General features: G+C 40.9%; 3 protein-coding genes across 4 annotated transcripts; 2 read left to right on the top strand and 1 right to left on the bottom strand.

Annotated features, from left to right (window-relative positions):
* Positions 1-1,579: 1,579 nt before the first annotated feature.
* Positions 1,580-6,210, top strand: LOC121745331 (NADP-dependent malic enzyme, chloroplastic-like). Its single transcript, XM_042139191.1, has 20 exons — positions 1,580-1,784; positions 1,933-2,207; positions 2,455-2,575; positions 2,657-2,731; positions 2,879-3,030; positions 3,105-3,210; positions 3,358-3,423; positions 3,631-3,726; positions 3,799-3,870; positions 3,965-4,048; positions 4,171-4,269; positions 4,508-4,555; positions 4,680-4,733; positions 4,824-4,922; positions 5,030-5,119; positions 5,214-5,291; positions 5,380-5,454; positions 5,530-5,620; positions 5,708-5,836; positions 5,924-6,210. Exons 1-20 carry the CDS (start codon positions 1,755-1,757, stop codon positions 6,010-6,012), a joined length of 1,929 nt encoding a protein of 642 aa, XP_041995125.1. The 5' UTR covers positions 1,580-1,754; the 3' UTR covers positions 6,013-6,210.
* A 187-nt stretch (positions 6,211-6,397) lies between these two features.
* LOC121745329 (protein PAF1 homolog) lies at positions 6,398-10,615 on the top strand. The gene is made up of 12 exons (XM_042139190.1): positions 6,398-7,795; positions 8,147-8,215; positions 8,392-8,499; positions 8,584-8,767; positions 8,850-8,923; positions 9,010-9,129; positions 9,336-9,441; positions 9,554-9,640; positions 9,726-9,794; positions 9,877-9,948; positions 10,028-10,171; positions 10,242-10,615. The coding sequence occupies exons 1-12, from the start codon at positions 6,975-6,977 to the stop codon at positions 10,386-10,388; spliced, it is 2,001 nt and encodes a 666-aa protein (XP_041995124.1). The 5' UTR covers positions 6,398-6,974; the 3' UTR covers positions 10,389-10,615.
* On the bottom strand, positions 10,589-14,492 carry LOC121745332 (calcium sensing receptor, chloroplastic-like). Of its 2 annotated transcripts, none has more exons than XM_042139192.1 (13): positions 14,083-14,492; positions 13,075-13,905; positions 12,882-12,982; positions 12,668-12,782; positions 12,464-12,541; positions 12,260-12,352; positions 11,938-12,021; positions 11,665-11,763; positions 11,485-11,547; positions 11,313-11,343; positions 11,166-11,212; positions 11,035-11,093; positions 10,589-10,940 (listed from the first exon to the last, which is right to left on the bottom strand). In XM_042139192.1, exons 1-13 carry the CDS (start codon positions 14,128-14,130, stop codon positions 10,709-10,711), a joined length of 1,881 nt encoding a protein of 626 aa, XP_041995126.1. In that variant the 5' UTR covers positions 14,131-14,492; the 3' UTR covers positions 10,589-10,708. The 2 variants fall into 2 exon arrangements, with proteins under 2 accessions (XP_041995126.1, XP_041995127.1); XM_042139193.1 differs by having other exon boundaries at positions 13,075-13,947; positions 14,083-14,491.
* Between the last annotated feature and the right edge of the window lie 3,011 nt (positions 14,493-17,503).

The raw sequence follows: 17,503 nt of genomic DNA on the forward strand, positions 1-17,503 counted from the left end.
CGCCTCAGCCTCACTCCTCGTGGCCGTCGCCGTCGTCGCCGCTATCCGGGACCCCCAAATCTGCGGCATCTGAGCCCCCCAACTGTGCCGAGGCGGCATCCAAATCGACCCGCATACTCTCGAGCATTGAGTGAAGAAACCTCTTCTCCACGGGTCAGTTGCCGCCCTCCATTCAACTAAGATCTTGTGCATCTGAGCCCGCGTTTGTTGAAGCGCGAAGAAGGCGACCAACCAGGCGAGTGCGACGAGTAAACGATGGAGGGGACGGGGACTCCTGAACATCCTCGGGGAGGTCGTGGGAACCGCCGCTGCTGCCGCTGTAATCACCGGCATAGTTCAGTCGATGCTTCTTCGGCCAGCCAGCATCGACACCTGCCCGAAACTTCTCGGAGTCCATCAGCACCTCATAGCAGTTCCAGTAGGTGAACTCCTTATAAAGCCCGGGCAGGGGGAAGGCTTCCTCCGCTATCCTCCTGCAGTCCTCGTCAGTTTGACCACTGGTCTGCATGCGGAGGGCGTTGGTGTACAAGCCCGAAAATTGGGAGACCGCAGCCCTGATTCGGTCCCACCCCTTCCGGCACTCCTCCCCGCTATGTGGCCTCCCCTCCGGGCAACATGCCTTGTAGGCTGCTGATATTTTAGCCCACAAGTTGACGATCCTCTGATTGTTCGAATGGAGGGGATCATCGCAAACACTCACCCAAGCCTTAGACAGTGCGGCGTTCTCCGCATCCGTCCACTTCCTCCGTGCCGGGCTGTAGTCATCAGCCGGCTGCGACGACTCGCCGACCACCCTTTTGCCCTTCCCCTTGCCCTTCTTCTTCTTTGGTGCGCCCCGACCCCGCTCTACTCCCCCCGTTTGAACGGGAGTGTCCGCATCCTCGAGATCTATCCCCAGCTCCTCTAAGGAGAAAGTCTCACACCCAGTGAACCGCGTCTCCGATGAGGTCGATGTGTGCGAAGAAGCAGTCAAAAAATCAAGACTGGGGCGATAGACATTGTCCCCCCCGACGTCCCCTGCATCCCGGGCTGCATCCCCGGCTGCCACCCCAGCATTATCTGCATCCCGGCTACCCACCCCGACATCATCTGCATCCAAGGGTACATGTTGTAGTACCCAGCCATCGGACCCCATCCACCTCCCATGGGTACCGTGGGAGTTTGAGACCCGCTCGTCACTGGACTAGACTCGTTGTTGTTCTCCATTTTGCTTTACTGCTCTTGTACAGAAATTAAGTGAGAGAGAAAACTCGTTAAAACAAGCGGTGCGAATGAAAATGACGTGCAAATCGCGTATATATAGTGTTTCGAATTTTTTTTTTTAAAAAAGTGATGGCCGATTGCTCGTCGATCACCCGCCTACAATGGCGGCCAGCCGATCGGCGAGCGCTTAAAAATCGGCGTGCGCTCTCGTTTTTCCGCTCGCCGCCTACAATGGTTTTGATAGCAGATCGGCCAGCGCCGGGAATCGGCTAGCCAGTCCGCTAGCCTCCATTGGAGATGCTTTAATACATACACTACACACTCATGTTTGTGTGTACGTATTAGGAATAAATCTAGCGCTGGTTCCCTGATACAGAGCAATATTGGAGGAGAGAGACAAGGTAGAGCGATTGCCGATAAAATAGAGAGAGACCACGTTAAAATAGCACTCTTTTTCTCCTCTTTCCTCCCATATTCACCTTCTCTACATTCATCATCATCTCACTTACCTACACGCCTCCAAAAACACTCACCTCAATTCTTCCGCCACCATGTTTTCCTTCAATGGGAGCACTTTTCTGGTAATTCTCCACCAAATTCATCTCCTTCCATTCTTCATTTTTTGTTTGATGCTAATTTATCGACATTGTTTTGATATTCTTCCAATTCAACGGAAAAGACTCCATTTTTTTTCTTCTATTCATTTCTTAATTCTTGATTTTGTTACAGAACAATACTCTGTGTGGCGTGTCGAAGCAATCTTCACAGAGGAAGATATCAGCTCCAAGTGTGGTGGTAGCTTCTGTGAGCTCAAATGGCATTCCTGCAGACCGAAACGTCAGCGTTTTGATGAGAGATAATGCCCCCTCCTCATCACCTTCGCAGTCGCGGGTGACGGAGATTGAACCAGCATCTACCGTCGGCGGCGGCGTGGAAGACGTTTACGGCGAGGATACCGCCACCGAGGATCAGTACATCACCCCTTGGACTCTCACTGTAGCTAGGTGATCCATCATCATATACTCCCCATCTTGAACAATGCAATGTCGTATTATGATTTGGGAATAATCAATTTCATTGTTAATATGAGAATATGTGTTTGTATATTATGTTTGATCCTAGTCATATGCATAAATTGAGAATTGACATTTTTCTTCGTTGGCTAGTTAATCGTTAGTGTTTTCGATGAGTGTGGGACTATCGCATTGCTTTGAGTTTATGTTTCCGTGATCTCGCTTCTTTGCTCTCCAGTGGATATCCATTGTTGCGCGACCCTCACTACAACAAAGGCCTCGCCTTTACAGTGAAAGAAAGGGATGCCCACTTCTTACGTGGCCTTCTCCCGCCGGTGGTTGTAAGCCAAGAGCTCCAGGTTGGTATAGTAGACTTCACTGAGTTCTTTTGTAAAGATCCTCATGAATTTTTGGTCATCTATCTCTCTTCATTTGAGTAGGTTAAGAAAATGATGGCCAACATGCGACAGTATCAAGTGCCGTTGCAGAGGTACATGGCTATGATGGATCTTCAGGTAGTTTTGTAATTACCAGATACTACAAATCAACTGTGGTGATTCGAATGGCATAGATTTTATAATTTTCAAAATGCTTTGTTTACGGAATGAGACTATCATCCTTGCATAGGTGTGCTCATGTTTAATCTCTTTCGTGCTGTTCAGGAGAGAAACGAAAGGCTGTTTTACAAACTTCTCATTGAAAACGTCGAGGAGCTGCTTCCCGTAGTCTACACCCCGACGGTTGGCGAAGCATGCCAAAAGTACGGGAGTATTTTCAGGCAGCCCCAGGGTCTCTTCATCAGTCTGAACGAAAAGTACGTAATACAAGGTCACTGCTAGGAGGTTCTGTTGTGAGCTTTCTTACTGATGACTGGTTGCAACTTTACAGGGGAAGGATTCTAGAGGTATTGAGAAACTGGCCTGAGAAGAAGATTCAAGTTATTGTGGTGACAGATGGTGAGCGGATTTTGGGTCTTGGAGATCTTGGCTGCCAGGTAACTCAATCGTTTATTCTGTTCTGAAATTCCGCTGTGATTGTATGCTACTGGCTTTCTTGTGACTGTGTTTATTGCCCGTGCTATATATTACTACAAATATTTGCATATGATTTGTTTGAATCTTGATATTTTTAATTTTACCAGGGTATGGGGATACCCGTTGGGAAGCTTTCATTGTATTCAGCTCTTGGTGGCATTCGTCCGTCTGCTGTAAGTATCTGGCTATTCTATATTTCGGCAGTCATATCCAAGATTCCAAGCAAAAAAAGCTCAGACTATTGATTCGATACAGTAACATGCACCTCAAACTTGAAATGCCCACTGATAATTTAGTCTCAAGTTATGACTCAGGGTCTCTTTATGCAACTTGTGATTAATGAATGTGTTGTTATTGAGCGTCTGCTCTTATCCTTTCAGTGCTTGCCCGTGACCATTGATGTGGGGACGAACAATGAGCAGTTGTTGAATGATGAATTCTATATCGGACTGAGGAGGAGGCGTGCAACTGGACAGGTTAACAAGAATAAAATTTTGAAGCAACGGTACCTTTTCCACTAACTTGATATTATTTATCTTCACAAGCAGGAGTATGCTGAGCTGCTAGACGAGTTTATGAATGCAGTGAAGCAGAACTATGGCGAAAAAGTCCTAATCCAGGTTTGGTCCCACTTTTTAAAAGTGAAGCCGTGTTAACCAATTTGTTCAATAGTTCTGATTCTTAACGATATCTTTCCTTATGAGGAATGCACAGTTTGAAGATTTTGCAAACCACAATGCTTTTGATCTTCTTGCTAAATATGGAACTACCCATCTCGTTTTTAATGACGATATTCAGGTAACTGCATAGTCATTTCTTACCTTTCTGTTGTCTTTATATTCCTCTTTTGTCATCCATCAATCAGTGTTAGTTTTCACACATTCCGTTTTCTTTTCTTTTTTCTATCTTTTCTGTATCAGGGCACGGCATCTGTGGTCCTTTCCGGGCTCATAACAGCGCTGAATTTAGTCGGGGGCACCTTGGCCGATCATAGATTCTTATTCCTTGGAGCTGGAGAGGTGGGTTTTCATTATAATCTCAGTATCGTTTCCTATGATTGACCAAAGTGATGTTAGTATAAGCAGATTCGTTAGTGCTATTAAGCTTTGATTATGATATTAGCAAAATTCATATATGTCAACTGATAAACGCGTCCTAGATTTTTTTACCACGCGATGATCACATGTCGTTTTTCCTCCTTGATTGTTAATTCTTCGATTTTGTTCGACATAATTTGTTTTTTTACAATTATTGCAGGCTGGCACTGGTATTGCAGAGCTCATAGCTCTTGAAATATCAAAACAGGTACAATATTGACGAGCATTTGTACTTTAGAATAATTTGTCGTACCGGTAATTTTTTAGCTGATCTCAAATCCAGAATGATTGTTGTTGGAATTTATGCATATACGTCCCCTTTTCACACGCAGACAAATGTTCCTGTGGAAGAGGCTCGCAAGAAGATCTTTCTTGTCGACTCAAAGGTATTGTAATTGTAGTTCTCAATAGTTCCCTTTGGCACCACTGGTTCTTTTTTCTTTTTTCCATTTATAGAACCCCAAATTCTTTTTCAGGGTTTGATTGTTAAATCTCGTGTTGAGATGCTTCAACATTTTAAAAGGCCGTGGGCACATGAACACGAACCTGTCAGAACTTTGTTAGATGCTGTGAAGGTGCAAACTCTCTCTCTCTCTCTCGCTCTATTTATCTGCATTTGTATCTACGTAACCATATGTGCATCCTTGACTGCGGAATCATCATATACGTCATGTTTTGATAGGTCATCAAGCCGACAATATTGATAGGATCGTCAGGAGCAGGAAGAACCTTCACAAAAGAAGTGGTCGAAGCAATGTCTGCCTTAAATGAGGTACGAAATCGGATCTGGATCCCGACTTCATAAAGTCAGTAATAAATAACGCGGACTCACATTAACAAAAAATTTCTCTTCTATCCATTTCCAGAAACCCGTCATTCTCTCTTTGTCAAACCCAACCTCACAGTCCGAGTGTACGGCTGAGGAAGCTTATACATGGAGCGAGGTGACGAGTCACCTCTCGTCTTTGATATAAATTCTTTCGTCTCGTGCGTTCTATTCTACTTATTCCTCCTCGTTCACTTCTCATCCAGGGCCGAGCCATTTTCGCTAGTGGGAGCCCTTTCAGCCCGGTTGAATATAATGGCAAATTTTATGCATCTGGCCAGGTTCAGTCTAAATATACATCAACCAAATGTTATGCTTTAATTTCACACTAATCTTAGCTTTAATTTCTCCAACAGGCAAATAATGCGTACATCTTTCCTGGACTTGGTCTCGGTTTGATAATCTCCGGTGCCATCCGTGTTCACGATGATATTCTTCTCGCAGCTTGTAAGTTCCTATGAATACTAATTTTAGGCATCACTTCACTTATTGATTAAGAGTGTCCGAGTATTAGTTCGTGTTTTCTGCAAACAGCGGAAGCATTAGCCGAACAGGTTAGCCAAGAGAACTTAGACAAAGGGCTCATATATCCACCATTTTCGAACATCAGGAAGATTTCAGCCCAGATCGCAGCCAGAGTAGCAGCGAAAGCCTATGAACTCGGTAAATATCTTTATTCAGCAAACACATTCTAAATCAAACTACTCGGAGCTGAGATCAAAGTAAGACGACCTTTTCTTTACCGCACAGGTTTGGCTACTCGTCTGCCACAGCCGGAGAACCTCGAAAAATATGCAGAAAGCTGTATGTACAGCCCCAACTACCGCAACTACCGTTAAGCCGGCCTGCTAATTTTTTTTTGTATCGCATTTTCGCCTTCGTTTTCGTTTTCTTGATCACGAACGATGAATTCGGTGAGTTACATGCATAAGTTGGGATTTCAGTGTAAGGTGAAATTGTTGTGTTACTCAATATGAAATTGTGCTTTCTCTTACTTTTTAAGGTTAATGAATAATAGTAGCAGTACCGATGGAACACCTAAAAAGTCTCAAATCAGATCAAATTTTGAGTAATGTAGATATTGCAAGTTATTGTTAGACCAATTCCAATTTTTATCAAATTTTTCATCTAATTTTGTAATTTGATTTGTATGAGCAATACATGAAAATGATGTTTTGCATCTAAGGGGCAAAAACTAGGTTGCCTCAATTAAAACTACACAAATATCTAAATTCTTAGTTTATTTGGAAGTAGTCAAATATTTTTCTTCAAAAAATCGCCTTGCTTTCTTTTTGTTCCCAAAAATAATACACATATATTCAAATCTGAGAAACGATTGTTTCTTGTTCAGCCTACACACAGAACACACAGTGATGCATGGTTTTTTCGCAAAAGATCGTTAATTTATTTGATTTAGAAGCTAGGGTTCTTGAAATTCAATTGGGGTTTTGAATTTGAGCTTAATTCCCCTTTTCAGAGGCTGTATCTTTTTCCCATATCTCCAAAATCGATCCCTTTCTCAGCTGCCACAGCTCTTAATTCCTAGTTTGTTACTCGGGCTTTCCTCTACTTCTTCTTCGAGCCCAGATTGAGGAGTTCAATTAGGAATCGTTTCGGGGATTGAATTTTTTTTCTTGAACTAATAAATTAAGAAAAGTTTTTAAAGATGCTATTTTCTCCTTTCCCCTTTTAGAGATTTAGGGTTTTGTTTCTTTGCAGCGTAGAATTTGATAGGAATCACCTTTTTTAGGCGTAATTTGAATTCGCCGGATCTCGCCCTATTGCGTTTCGGAATCTATCCATGGCGTCGTACCGGCCGTTCCATCCGCCGCCGCAGTCAACGTTTGCTCCGCCGCCGCCTCCTCCACCGTCGTCGATTCAGAACCCGCCGCCGCCTCCCCCACCAGCAGCTGCGCCGCCTCCGCCGCGCGGCGGAAGTCAGTATTCTCAGAATTGGGGTCCCTACAGCGGCGGCAATGGGTCGAATTACAATTACCAGCATCCAGGCTATGGATCGTCTTCATCACAGCAGCATTTTAACCCTCCACAGCAGCCGTATCAATTTCCGCCTCCGCCCCCTCCACCGGAATCATCTTCTTATCCTCCCCCGCCGCCACCGCCTCAGTCTGCCCCAGCAGCCGCAATGTACTACCCATCATCTCAGTATTCGCAGTTTAATCAGCCACCACCTCCACCGCCTCCTCCTTCGTCTCCCCCTCCTCCACCGCCTCCGTTGCAGCCCTCATCGCCTCCGCCATTGCCTCCTTCCACGGGTGCGAGCAGGGAGCGTATGCAGCCCAATCCTGCAGCATCGTCTAGGAAGGAGCAGAAGCCTCCATTGAGTAATAAAAGACCAGGCGGGCGGGTTGAGACAGAGGAGGAGAGAAGGGTGAGGAAGAAGAGGGAATTTGAGAAGCAGAAGCAAGAGGAAAAACTCAAGCAGCATCTTCGAGAGTCACAGAATAAAGTTCTGCAGAAAACCCAGATGTTGGCCTCTGGAGCCAAGGGCCACGGCTCCATTACTGGATCACATATGGGTGACAGAAAGAGCACTACATTGTTAGGCGGTGATAGAATCGAAAACCGGCTGAAGAAGCCAACCACCTTCCTCTGCAAGTTAAAGTGAGTATACCTGAGCTCCTCATTTGAGTTTGTTGGCCTTCTATGGTATTTTAACCTGTTTCGGTGGTAATTGTTACTGCTGTGAAGTTTACCATGACATAAGAACTCGACAAGAACGATGCAGCATTGCTACCCTACTTTAGTAACGATATGGCAGCGTTGTGTATTATTTGACTCGAATTGATTGTAATTACCAAGGAATCATTTTAATCTTGATCGGGCGATTGTCACAATTTTCTTATGACATTGATATTAACAGATTCTTCTTTGAGTGTATAAGATTTTCCACTTTTTCTCTTAGTCGTCGTTATTTGGATGATATATTTGCTAACAATTTTGTGTCTTTATTAGGTTTCGGAACGAACTGCCTGATCCATCTGCAAAGATGAAGCTTTTGTCATTAAAAAGGGACCCTGATAGGTATGGAACTCTGTATCATATTTATAATTCACCTGCCAGAACGTGAATACTTGGCTGAAATTCACCATTGAGTCATGGCTAGCGCCCGTGTCACTGGTCACAAAATTATAAATTGGTTCAACCGGTGCATTTCTGACACTGATCTAATTCCAGTCTGATACATATGGCCTTTGCAGATACTGTAAATATCAAATTACATCATTGGAGAAGAACTGGAAACCTCAGCTACATGTTGAACCTGATCTCGGGATACCGCTGGACCTTCTTGACCTGAGTGTATACAAGTAAAACCTTCTCAGGCCCTTCTTTCTCATGCTCCTTAGGCTGAGTTGCTCGTCTGATTTGTTTCATCACTCTCTGTTGATCAGTCCTCCCAAAGGTGAAAGGATACCCCTCGACCCTGAAGATGAGGAGTTATTGCGTGATGATGATCCTATAACCCCAATGAAGACTGATGGTATTAAAACGAAAGAAAGGCCTACAGATAAAGGTGTCTCTTGGCTTGTTAAAACACAATACATATCGCCCCTCAGTATTGAGTCCAGTAAGCAGGTATCAGTGAGTTTTTTTCTCACTACGAATTACCCAGACTCTACTGGAAAATTAACCAGGAAATATGTGATATTACTTGCAGTCTTTGACCGAGAAACAAGCAAAAGAATTGCGAGAATCTCGAGGTCGGAGCCTCTTGGAGAACCTCAACAGTAGGTTAGTTGACTTGTTTTCTACTCCGCAAGAAGAATTACGACTGAGCCATTTACAATAACTTATTGATTCCCTTTACTTTGTTTCAGGGATAGAAAAATTCAGGATATTGTGGCGTCTTTTGAGGAATGCAAGACCAAGCCTGTCCATGCAGTTAATCGCCATCTACAACCGAGAAGAGTCCTCCCACTTTTGCCTGATTTTGACAGGTATATTGTATCTTCATATAATTCACAACTTTAGCTATTTCTAGTTGTGTGTATCAAGTGGAATAATATGGTATAAATATTAGTATTATTGTGCCTCTTATGGAAATTAGCATTGATTGGCATGTGTTGTTTTACAATCCTAGCTCCTGCATTTGTTTTGCTACACCAGAAGATACTATTTTTAATTTCCTTAATTTCCTTTTCAGGTACGAGGACCACTTCGTGGTTGCAACTTTTGATAGTGCTCCAACTGTGGATTCAGAAATCTACAGAAAATTGACTGCAGCTGATCGTGAAGAGTATGAACAGAAAGTATGTATACATTGATTAACTGCCAATGGAATTCTGTGATCAATATTTAAGATAGGGTTGGAGTATGTAAGATATATACATTCATGGTGTGACGAGTCATATGGCTTTGCAGGCAATCATGAAAAGTTATGCATCGACAAGCACGGATCCTGAAAGGCAAGATAGATTCTTAGCGTACATGGTGCCATCAGTAGAGGAGGTATTATTTTCACATAATTGAGGCTTGAGTTTGTTCCCAATAATGTTCATCCAAATTGATAATCTTTTCTTGGTTATGGTGACAGATTGAGAAGGATATATACGATGAAACTGAAGATGTCTCATACTCATGGGTCCCCGAGTATCACTATGATGTACAGTTCCATTATGTCTTTTTTCTTCTGTTACTACAACTGTTTCTCTTATTATGTCCATTGTCCTTTAACCACTTGACAGGTTCGAGGTGATGATGTGGATGATCCGACAACATATCTTGTGTCCTTTGGTAATACAGAAGCCAGATACCTGGTCTGTCCTTTTTCTTGATTTTATTCCTTTTTAATTTTCTCATACAATCAGCATACTTGATTGATTCTTGTTCGTGCAGCCCCTTCCAAAGAAGCTAATCCTAAGGAAAAAGCGTGCGAGAGAGGGAAAATCAACCGAGGAGGTGGAACAATTTCCGGTGCCAAGATCAATAACTGTAAGGAAGCGAACCAAAGTTGATATCAAGGAATTTGTAGAAGAAGAGGTATGTAAAAAGAACTCGTTACTCATGTTCATCTATACAGCGCCGGTTCTCACTCCTCCACTCTCATCAGGATTATGCACCATTGAAGGGTAATCTAAACTCGAGAAGTGGAAGGGACGGCAGCATGGATAGAGGACTCAGTCGACTGCGTAGGATGAGTAGTCAGGACATGGAACCCGATAATTACAGCGGTGCCGAGGATGAATTGTCCGAATAGTTGCTCTTGACCATAATTTGATTGCAGGGAAGGAAGAAAGAACATGTTTTCCTAGTTTGGGCTCTCCCTCTATCTCTCTCTCTTCCCTTATGGGAATCACATTTAGATTTTTCTTTTTTACCTATTTTCTGGTAAATTAAGCTACAATTCTCTTTAAAAATAGATGAAAGGAAAACTACATTTCTTGTATTGTGTTACCCTTTAGTCAAGCTTAGTATAAGATTAAATCAAGAGTTGTTAATATGATCTATTACAATGAGGAAAGCATCAGAATCCAAACCATTATATGCAAGTTTGTGTTTTCAAGTACAAATATTCTCCTATGCTTCAGATATATTTACTTCCTCATTGCCAGAAGATCCAACTTGAGGCAAATCTTGTGTATCCACAGTGCCAGGGGGTTGAGATTCTAGCTTTGCCGCAGCTTGCAGCACCCGGCTTTGGACGTCTGATGAGGAGGGTGACGTTGGGAGTCCATTCCGGTTTGTCTCCAGCTTCCCGGCAGCCCATGAAACGGCCCGACCTCCAAGTGTGACTGGAGCTAGCAGAGACCTAAAGTAGTAGTGTTAGTTTATTTTTACAGTATATAAACCAAAAATTGTGTCTGAATATAGTAGTAAAGCTTTTGTTTGTTAAAATGGGAAACCTTAAATCTTGCTGAAAGTCTTCTACGCCTTGATATGAAGTGATTCGTCGCAGTATAGTCTGTTCCATCGTCGAATGCAGTCACAATGTTAGATTCAGAGTCAAACAAAAAATGGATGATGGCTGTAGTACCTGTCCGAGACCGATAACACCGACAAACTGGAGCGTCGTTTCCCACTCTGCAAAAAGAGGTTACAAGTGTTTAGTCGGAGCTTTGTAGACGAACAAATGATGATTTTAATTTATAGATACGGAGAAAGAAACTGTGCAAGAATTTACCTAATAACGAGTAAACTGCTGCAACAACGCCCTATACATAGGGAATTCCGTGTTAGTAAGTCATTCGAGGAAGAAATAAACTTATGCCTATACACAATTGTTTGAACGAACATCGAAAAAACAATGGAACATGAGATTGGAACCACTAGAGTAGAAGAGAAAACATCCTTACCACTCCAAAACCAACAATTTTCAATGGGGTTGGTTTGATTTCCTCCAAGATAGCTTCAGCTTCCTGTAAAATGATTATGTCGATTAAACTAAAACACTTTATTATCATCTCCACTCGAACAACGTGTAAGCTTCTCAAGCCTCAATGTAGGTCACCAGGCATATAAATGAAGGTTGTTACCTCATTCAGTATTGTAAGCGTTGTCTCGGGTTTCAGCTCTTTAATGCGACACCCTTCTTTCACCCAGGATTCAAACCCACCTAGGACTTGATATGGTCTCTATTCTTGCAGAAAGTTTTACCAAGTAGCAAAGTAGAAAATCAATGTAATGGATCAATTTTTGTTGTATTTATGCTGGTTTTTGGTCACGAACAAGCTCGTTTTTTTCGCTTGTGTAATGAATGCTATTAGCATAAATATAGAAGAAAGGTCGCTTGCCGCAGTTATACTTGCCTTAGTTCCAAGCTTCCTCAATGATCTTGCAACACTCTTCGAACGAGATCCATCAGCATCCATAACCAAAACCTTGGATCTGTCCTATATATATGAAATCAATTCAGGCATCACTTCTTTTTTGTTAGTAACATTATAAAACATTTGCGAGTTTTGTCCAAATATCTCTTTCTCCAAAGCTTGGCCTTTGGCCTTTGCAACATTGTACTATTCAATAGTCGAGTCGACTATTAGGGGTAAAAATAATTTTCTTTGTTAACAACACAGAATCAGGACTCGATTTAAGGATATGGGTAAATGCATCTTGGAAATGTGATCATACTTGAACAATTTTGAGGTCACGAATAATGACAGCGTGCAACGAGTCCTCCAAATCTCTTCCTCCCTTCAGCAGCTTTTTGATGGAGTTGTCAACCTGAAATATTCATATGCCATAAAGAAATTGAGATCGTTGAAACATTTTGTTTTGTTACTAGAGCTTTTCTGTTTTTCATATATCTTGAAATTCAAGTTTTAGATTGCGAACCTTGGGTTGCCCTACGTATGCATATCGGAACCGAGCACTCCTCCGAAGATCAGGAATGCCGTCTCTGTCCCTGAGGTTCTTCACATCCAGAAACAATGCAGCCAGAAATGGACTCAGTAAATCATGTAAATATTAGCTATACATGTCTGCAAGAAATAGCAACTTTCAACCAAATAAAATGCAATTAAAATAACAGCCTCTTGCCTCGGGCCGAATATCAATAAGCACAGCGTTGTTATTCCCTCGTAACAGCTCCATAGCTGATTTGGGAGATAAATCTCCAGCATATCCGCTATACTTCAACACTCTATACGAACCCCTGCAAAAATCTGATGAAAAATGTAATTTACATTTAAAGAGAGGACTAACTTGAGCCTAGGAAAAAAGACTGAGCAAAGAGAAAACAAGAAATTTATACCACAAAATGGCTGAAGCCCCAAATACAAGAACAACCGGAATAAGTGGATCGTTTGGGTCCAAGCCTACTCTTTCTTCAAATCCCTCCAACGCGATGTAAACCTTTACATAGCAACTATTTAATAAGATAAAATGAAACATCTCCGGGTTTATAAAAGCCTCTGAATTTTCTGAAAGTTTTCGAATTCATTCACCTGCTGTAGTGCAGCGCCAATAGGGGTCAATACTTCTGCAACGCGTCCTTCACCTGATCTAACCACATCTTGATAATCTTGAGGAAGAAATCCCTTTGCAGAATCATAAGCATATCCAACATTCTTCGTTAGCAAATCCTCCACCGCAACTACTATTCGCCTCAACACATCGAGTGCAACAGAGGCTGCTGCACCCGATCCTTCCTTCAATCCACTCGACACACCACTCAGCCTGTTACCAGCAGATTCCCCAGTTTGATCAAGAAACGTGTTGATGTCCTTGATGACACTCTCAGCCGCCTCACTAGCACTTGTCAGGGCAGCATTGAACGAAGAGGTGACAGTTTCGATTGAATTGTTTATCACATCCTCTCCTGCCTCGACAATATCCGCGAGCTGTGTGTTTTGGACAGACAAGGGGTTCACATCAATGAGCAATGAATCGGGGGCCACAGCAGGATCAACTGTCACACCACTAACGGACATAGGGAGGTCGGGATCGACATAGCTTGGTTGGAGATCAGTGCTGTCAACGGCCTTACTGAGAAACTCCGTTAGCTGAGACTCACCCGAGCTATCGACAAACACCAAATTAGGCCCTAAACCACGCATTTCATCACCGGCCCCTAATCGAGTACTCTGATACAATGACTGATTAATGGTGTCAATGGAGCCACATTGATCATATTTCACAACATAATCCGAGTATAAACACGTAGTGACTCTTTGCCTAGAGAAATTCGAGATTTTCTTGGCTGATTTATTCACACTGCTGATATCAAATGCCCTAGCGTATGAGGATAAAGATTTCAAACCTCCATAGATTGAACTCTGCAGAGTTAAGTGCAACAATTCATCAATTTCACACTAAACCTGTATACATAAAATTCAATAACAATCATATAATTTCATAATCATTCAATTTCACATCCCATCACTTAATAGTACCAAATTAGGTAGTGCAGAAGAAGAAATTAGCAACAAAATCAATAAAATTAAATTTATTACCTGTCCATGGCAGGAGCAGCTGGTGGTAGCGGAAGAAACAGGCAACATTGTCAATCAAAACACCTCAATCAGATTTAAAAAAAACCCTCTAAAATATTGCTAAACCATCATTTTTAGTTCAAGAATCCGCAGCAAACGCATAAAGATGTGAACTTTGATTCAGACTAAGCTAAAGTGGAACAACCCATCAACAGTTTACGGCGCAAAATCAAGATTCTTGAAATGGGCTATGACGGAAAATGAGACGATAACACTGTTAATGGAGCGGAATTCAACTATTTTTTGAAATGGGATTTTATTTTTGTCTCTAAATACATGTTTGATATTGAAATTTGAAGGAATTATCCATTGAAGTGAGATGTAATCAAACATGAGAGGTGGGGAAAATGTGTGGATTGTCTCAAGGTGTTTGCTTCATCTGCATGGCCACTCGTTTCTCTCTTGTGGGGACAGTGATTGGGTTCACTTTTCTCCGTTGGTGTTTCAATAATTATTTTAAACAGAAAATAAATAATCCCCATATCCCACAATAATTGTTACTCTTTTCCGTTTAGCCACAATAATTTTCACACTTCATTTTTATTATAAAGGGTGAGTAGACCCATTTAGAATGTGTGACCACTTTTTTATATTGATTTTATAATAAAATGTGAGTGAAATGAGTTATTAGAATGTGAGACCTACTTACCATTTATACTAAAAGTGAACTGTGACAATTATTGTGAGACAGACCGATATAAAAACGAGTAATAATTATTGTGGGACGGAGTGAGTAGGATTTTACAAAACCTAAGATTAACAGATGAATTCCACCTTGAACCATTTAATCGTCAATAATACTACTAACCAATGTTTTAAAAACGGGATCGGTGAGTGAACCGGCGAAGCTACTGGTTCATGGTTCAACCGGTCCGACCGGGTGAACCACTGGTCGAACCGTTTTACTGTTACAAATTATATATATAATATAAAAATATTTTCAATTTAATGAATGATAAAATAAACTCTATGTATAAACAAAATACATTAAATATAAAAATATTAAAAATTAATAGATAATAAAATCTAATTAATATTTATCAATAAATATAATTAAATGTACAAATTACAAGTTAGAGTGGATAAAAATTTTACTATTTTAGACATAAAAATAGATAAGTTCATATTAATTCAAACAAATGTATATGGCAAAATATATATATGAAATATATAAGTAAACATGACTATTAGTTAGTTTTGATAAAAATATATACAGTAAATAATTTATTAAACTTTACGTATAATTACTAACTATATTTACAAATACTAAAAATTAAATTTAGTATAGAGTAAAATTTAGTAGATGATAAATATATTATTATATTAATAACTACTCATTATAATGTAAATTTAAACATGAATTATTAGTTTGAGTGATAAAAATTATTTTGTTTTAATATAAGAATAATTAATGTTCAAGCTATTACCAAGAAAGGCTTGTGGTGGAGTGGTAATGGACTTGGTCTCTTATCCGACCGGCCAGTTTCGGCGGTTCACAGCGGTTGAATGTGCTACTGGTTTTATAGAGCAAACCGGATCGGACTATGTACCGGTTCGCGGTCTGACCAGTCGAACCGGCCGATCCTGTCCAGTTTTTATAACACTGCTACTAACTTTGTGTGTATTGACCTAATAGTAAAAAGGTTAATGTCTAAGATTAAAGATTATAGATTCAAGTTTATCATGATAAGATCTTCAAAATTTATGTTCATTTATGAAAAAAAAAACTACTCCCTCCGTCACACAAGAATATGCATTTTTTCCTTTTTACTGCGTCTCAATCCGTCTCACAAGAATATGCACTTTCTAATTTAGGAAACTATTTTCCCTCTAATGAAGTGAGACCTATTATCCACTAACAATTAATCTATTTATTTTTTCTCTCTACCTTTCTCTTACCTTACCAATTTTGCATTTAAACTCTCGTAACAAACATAGCTAAATTATACATATTGATTTATTATTCTCACGCGTCATGACGCACATATGACACATAAATCCCTGCATTCTTTTAGAGCATCCACTATAAGGTGGACACTTACAATAGCTCCGCTACTTTTTTTTTCCACAGCCACTTCGTATTTGTCCGCGCCCACAAAAAAAAGTGTTCGCAACAATAGTGGACACTTTTTTAACCACTTTTCACTTTAATTTTTTATTTTTATATTTTAATTCAATTATAATTAAAATTATCGGACTACACATAATTAGAAAAAACGGCTATAATTAAATAAATTAAAATTCGCCGCTATATGGGTGAAGAGCCATTGCCACATTCTGAAACGCCGACGGAAAATCTCGGGTGGGTAATGGGGGGTTATCCACAAAGTAGTCTGCCATTAGCCGCTGGTGCGCTCCGCTATTGTCTCGTTGGATGGTCCGACGATGAGTAATCGCACGAGGGAGCGCGGCCTCCGCCAATTCCGCAACCCGCGCCGCATCCTCCTCGTCGGCTTCCCTCTGCACCTCTTGAATCAGAGAATTCCATGCGTCATTCCACAAATTGTCAATTTTTAATACCAATGGAATCCACAAATTTTAGTGAGAGAAAGTATGAATAAAGAGTTGGAATGATGTGAAAATAATGAGGAAAATAGGGTGTATTTATAGGTAAATTAAATAATTTTTTTAAAAAAATTTGTCCGCCCCTACCGGCACGCCGCTCACCGCCGCGCTATAGGCCGACGCGTCCTCGGCGCCTAGTCGCTGATCGCCCTTCCGTCCCAAAAAAAGCATCCGCACCGGGGCGGATGCTTCTCCCGCTATAATTAGCCGCGGCCGGCGTGCCACCCCTATAGTGGATGCTCTTACTAGCAAAGCTAAGGGCATCCACACTTGGGGGAGCTCGCTTTGTTGCAGGGGTGGAGAATTATGAGAAGAAATGTCGTCGCGCGTTCCAGTCCAGGCACCTTCAAAATTCGCCATTGACATATGATTTCATGTTCAGACATCGATTTTGAAAATTGGATGATGGACTTAATTCTTAATGTTTTGCCATATTTCATTGTTGATATCGGCCAAGTTCTGGATTGGTTACATCGTGATACATATCGAGAATGAGACTAAAATTGCAAAATTTTAATTGCTCCATCAATTTTTGATAATAATATGAACAAATTCATTTAAGACCCTAATCTAACATACATAATGTTATAGACTAAAATCGTAAAATATTCATATACTTTACTACAAATGCAAAATACTCATATTTTGAGACTAAAAATGGACTTTAGTCCATAGTTTCATATTTAAATAATATAGTGTTTAAATTACTAATAAATTCTAACTCGCTTTAATTGTCACAGCAATAGAGCAGAGCACTTTTAGGACAAAAATGGAGAAATTCATAATATTAATGATCTGAAGCTATAAAATACTTAAA

Source organism: Salvia splendens, chromosome 8 (genome assembly GCF_004379255.2).
Source record: "Salvia splendens isolate huo1 chromosome 8, SspV2, whole genome shotgun sequence".
In the NCBI taxonomy this organism is placed as follows: domain Eukaryota; kingdom Viridiplantae; phylum Streptophyta; class Magnoliopsida; order Lamiales; family Lamiaceae; genus Salvia; species Salvia splendens.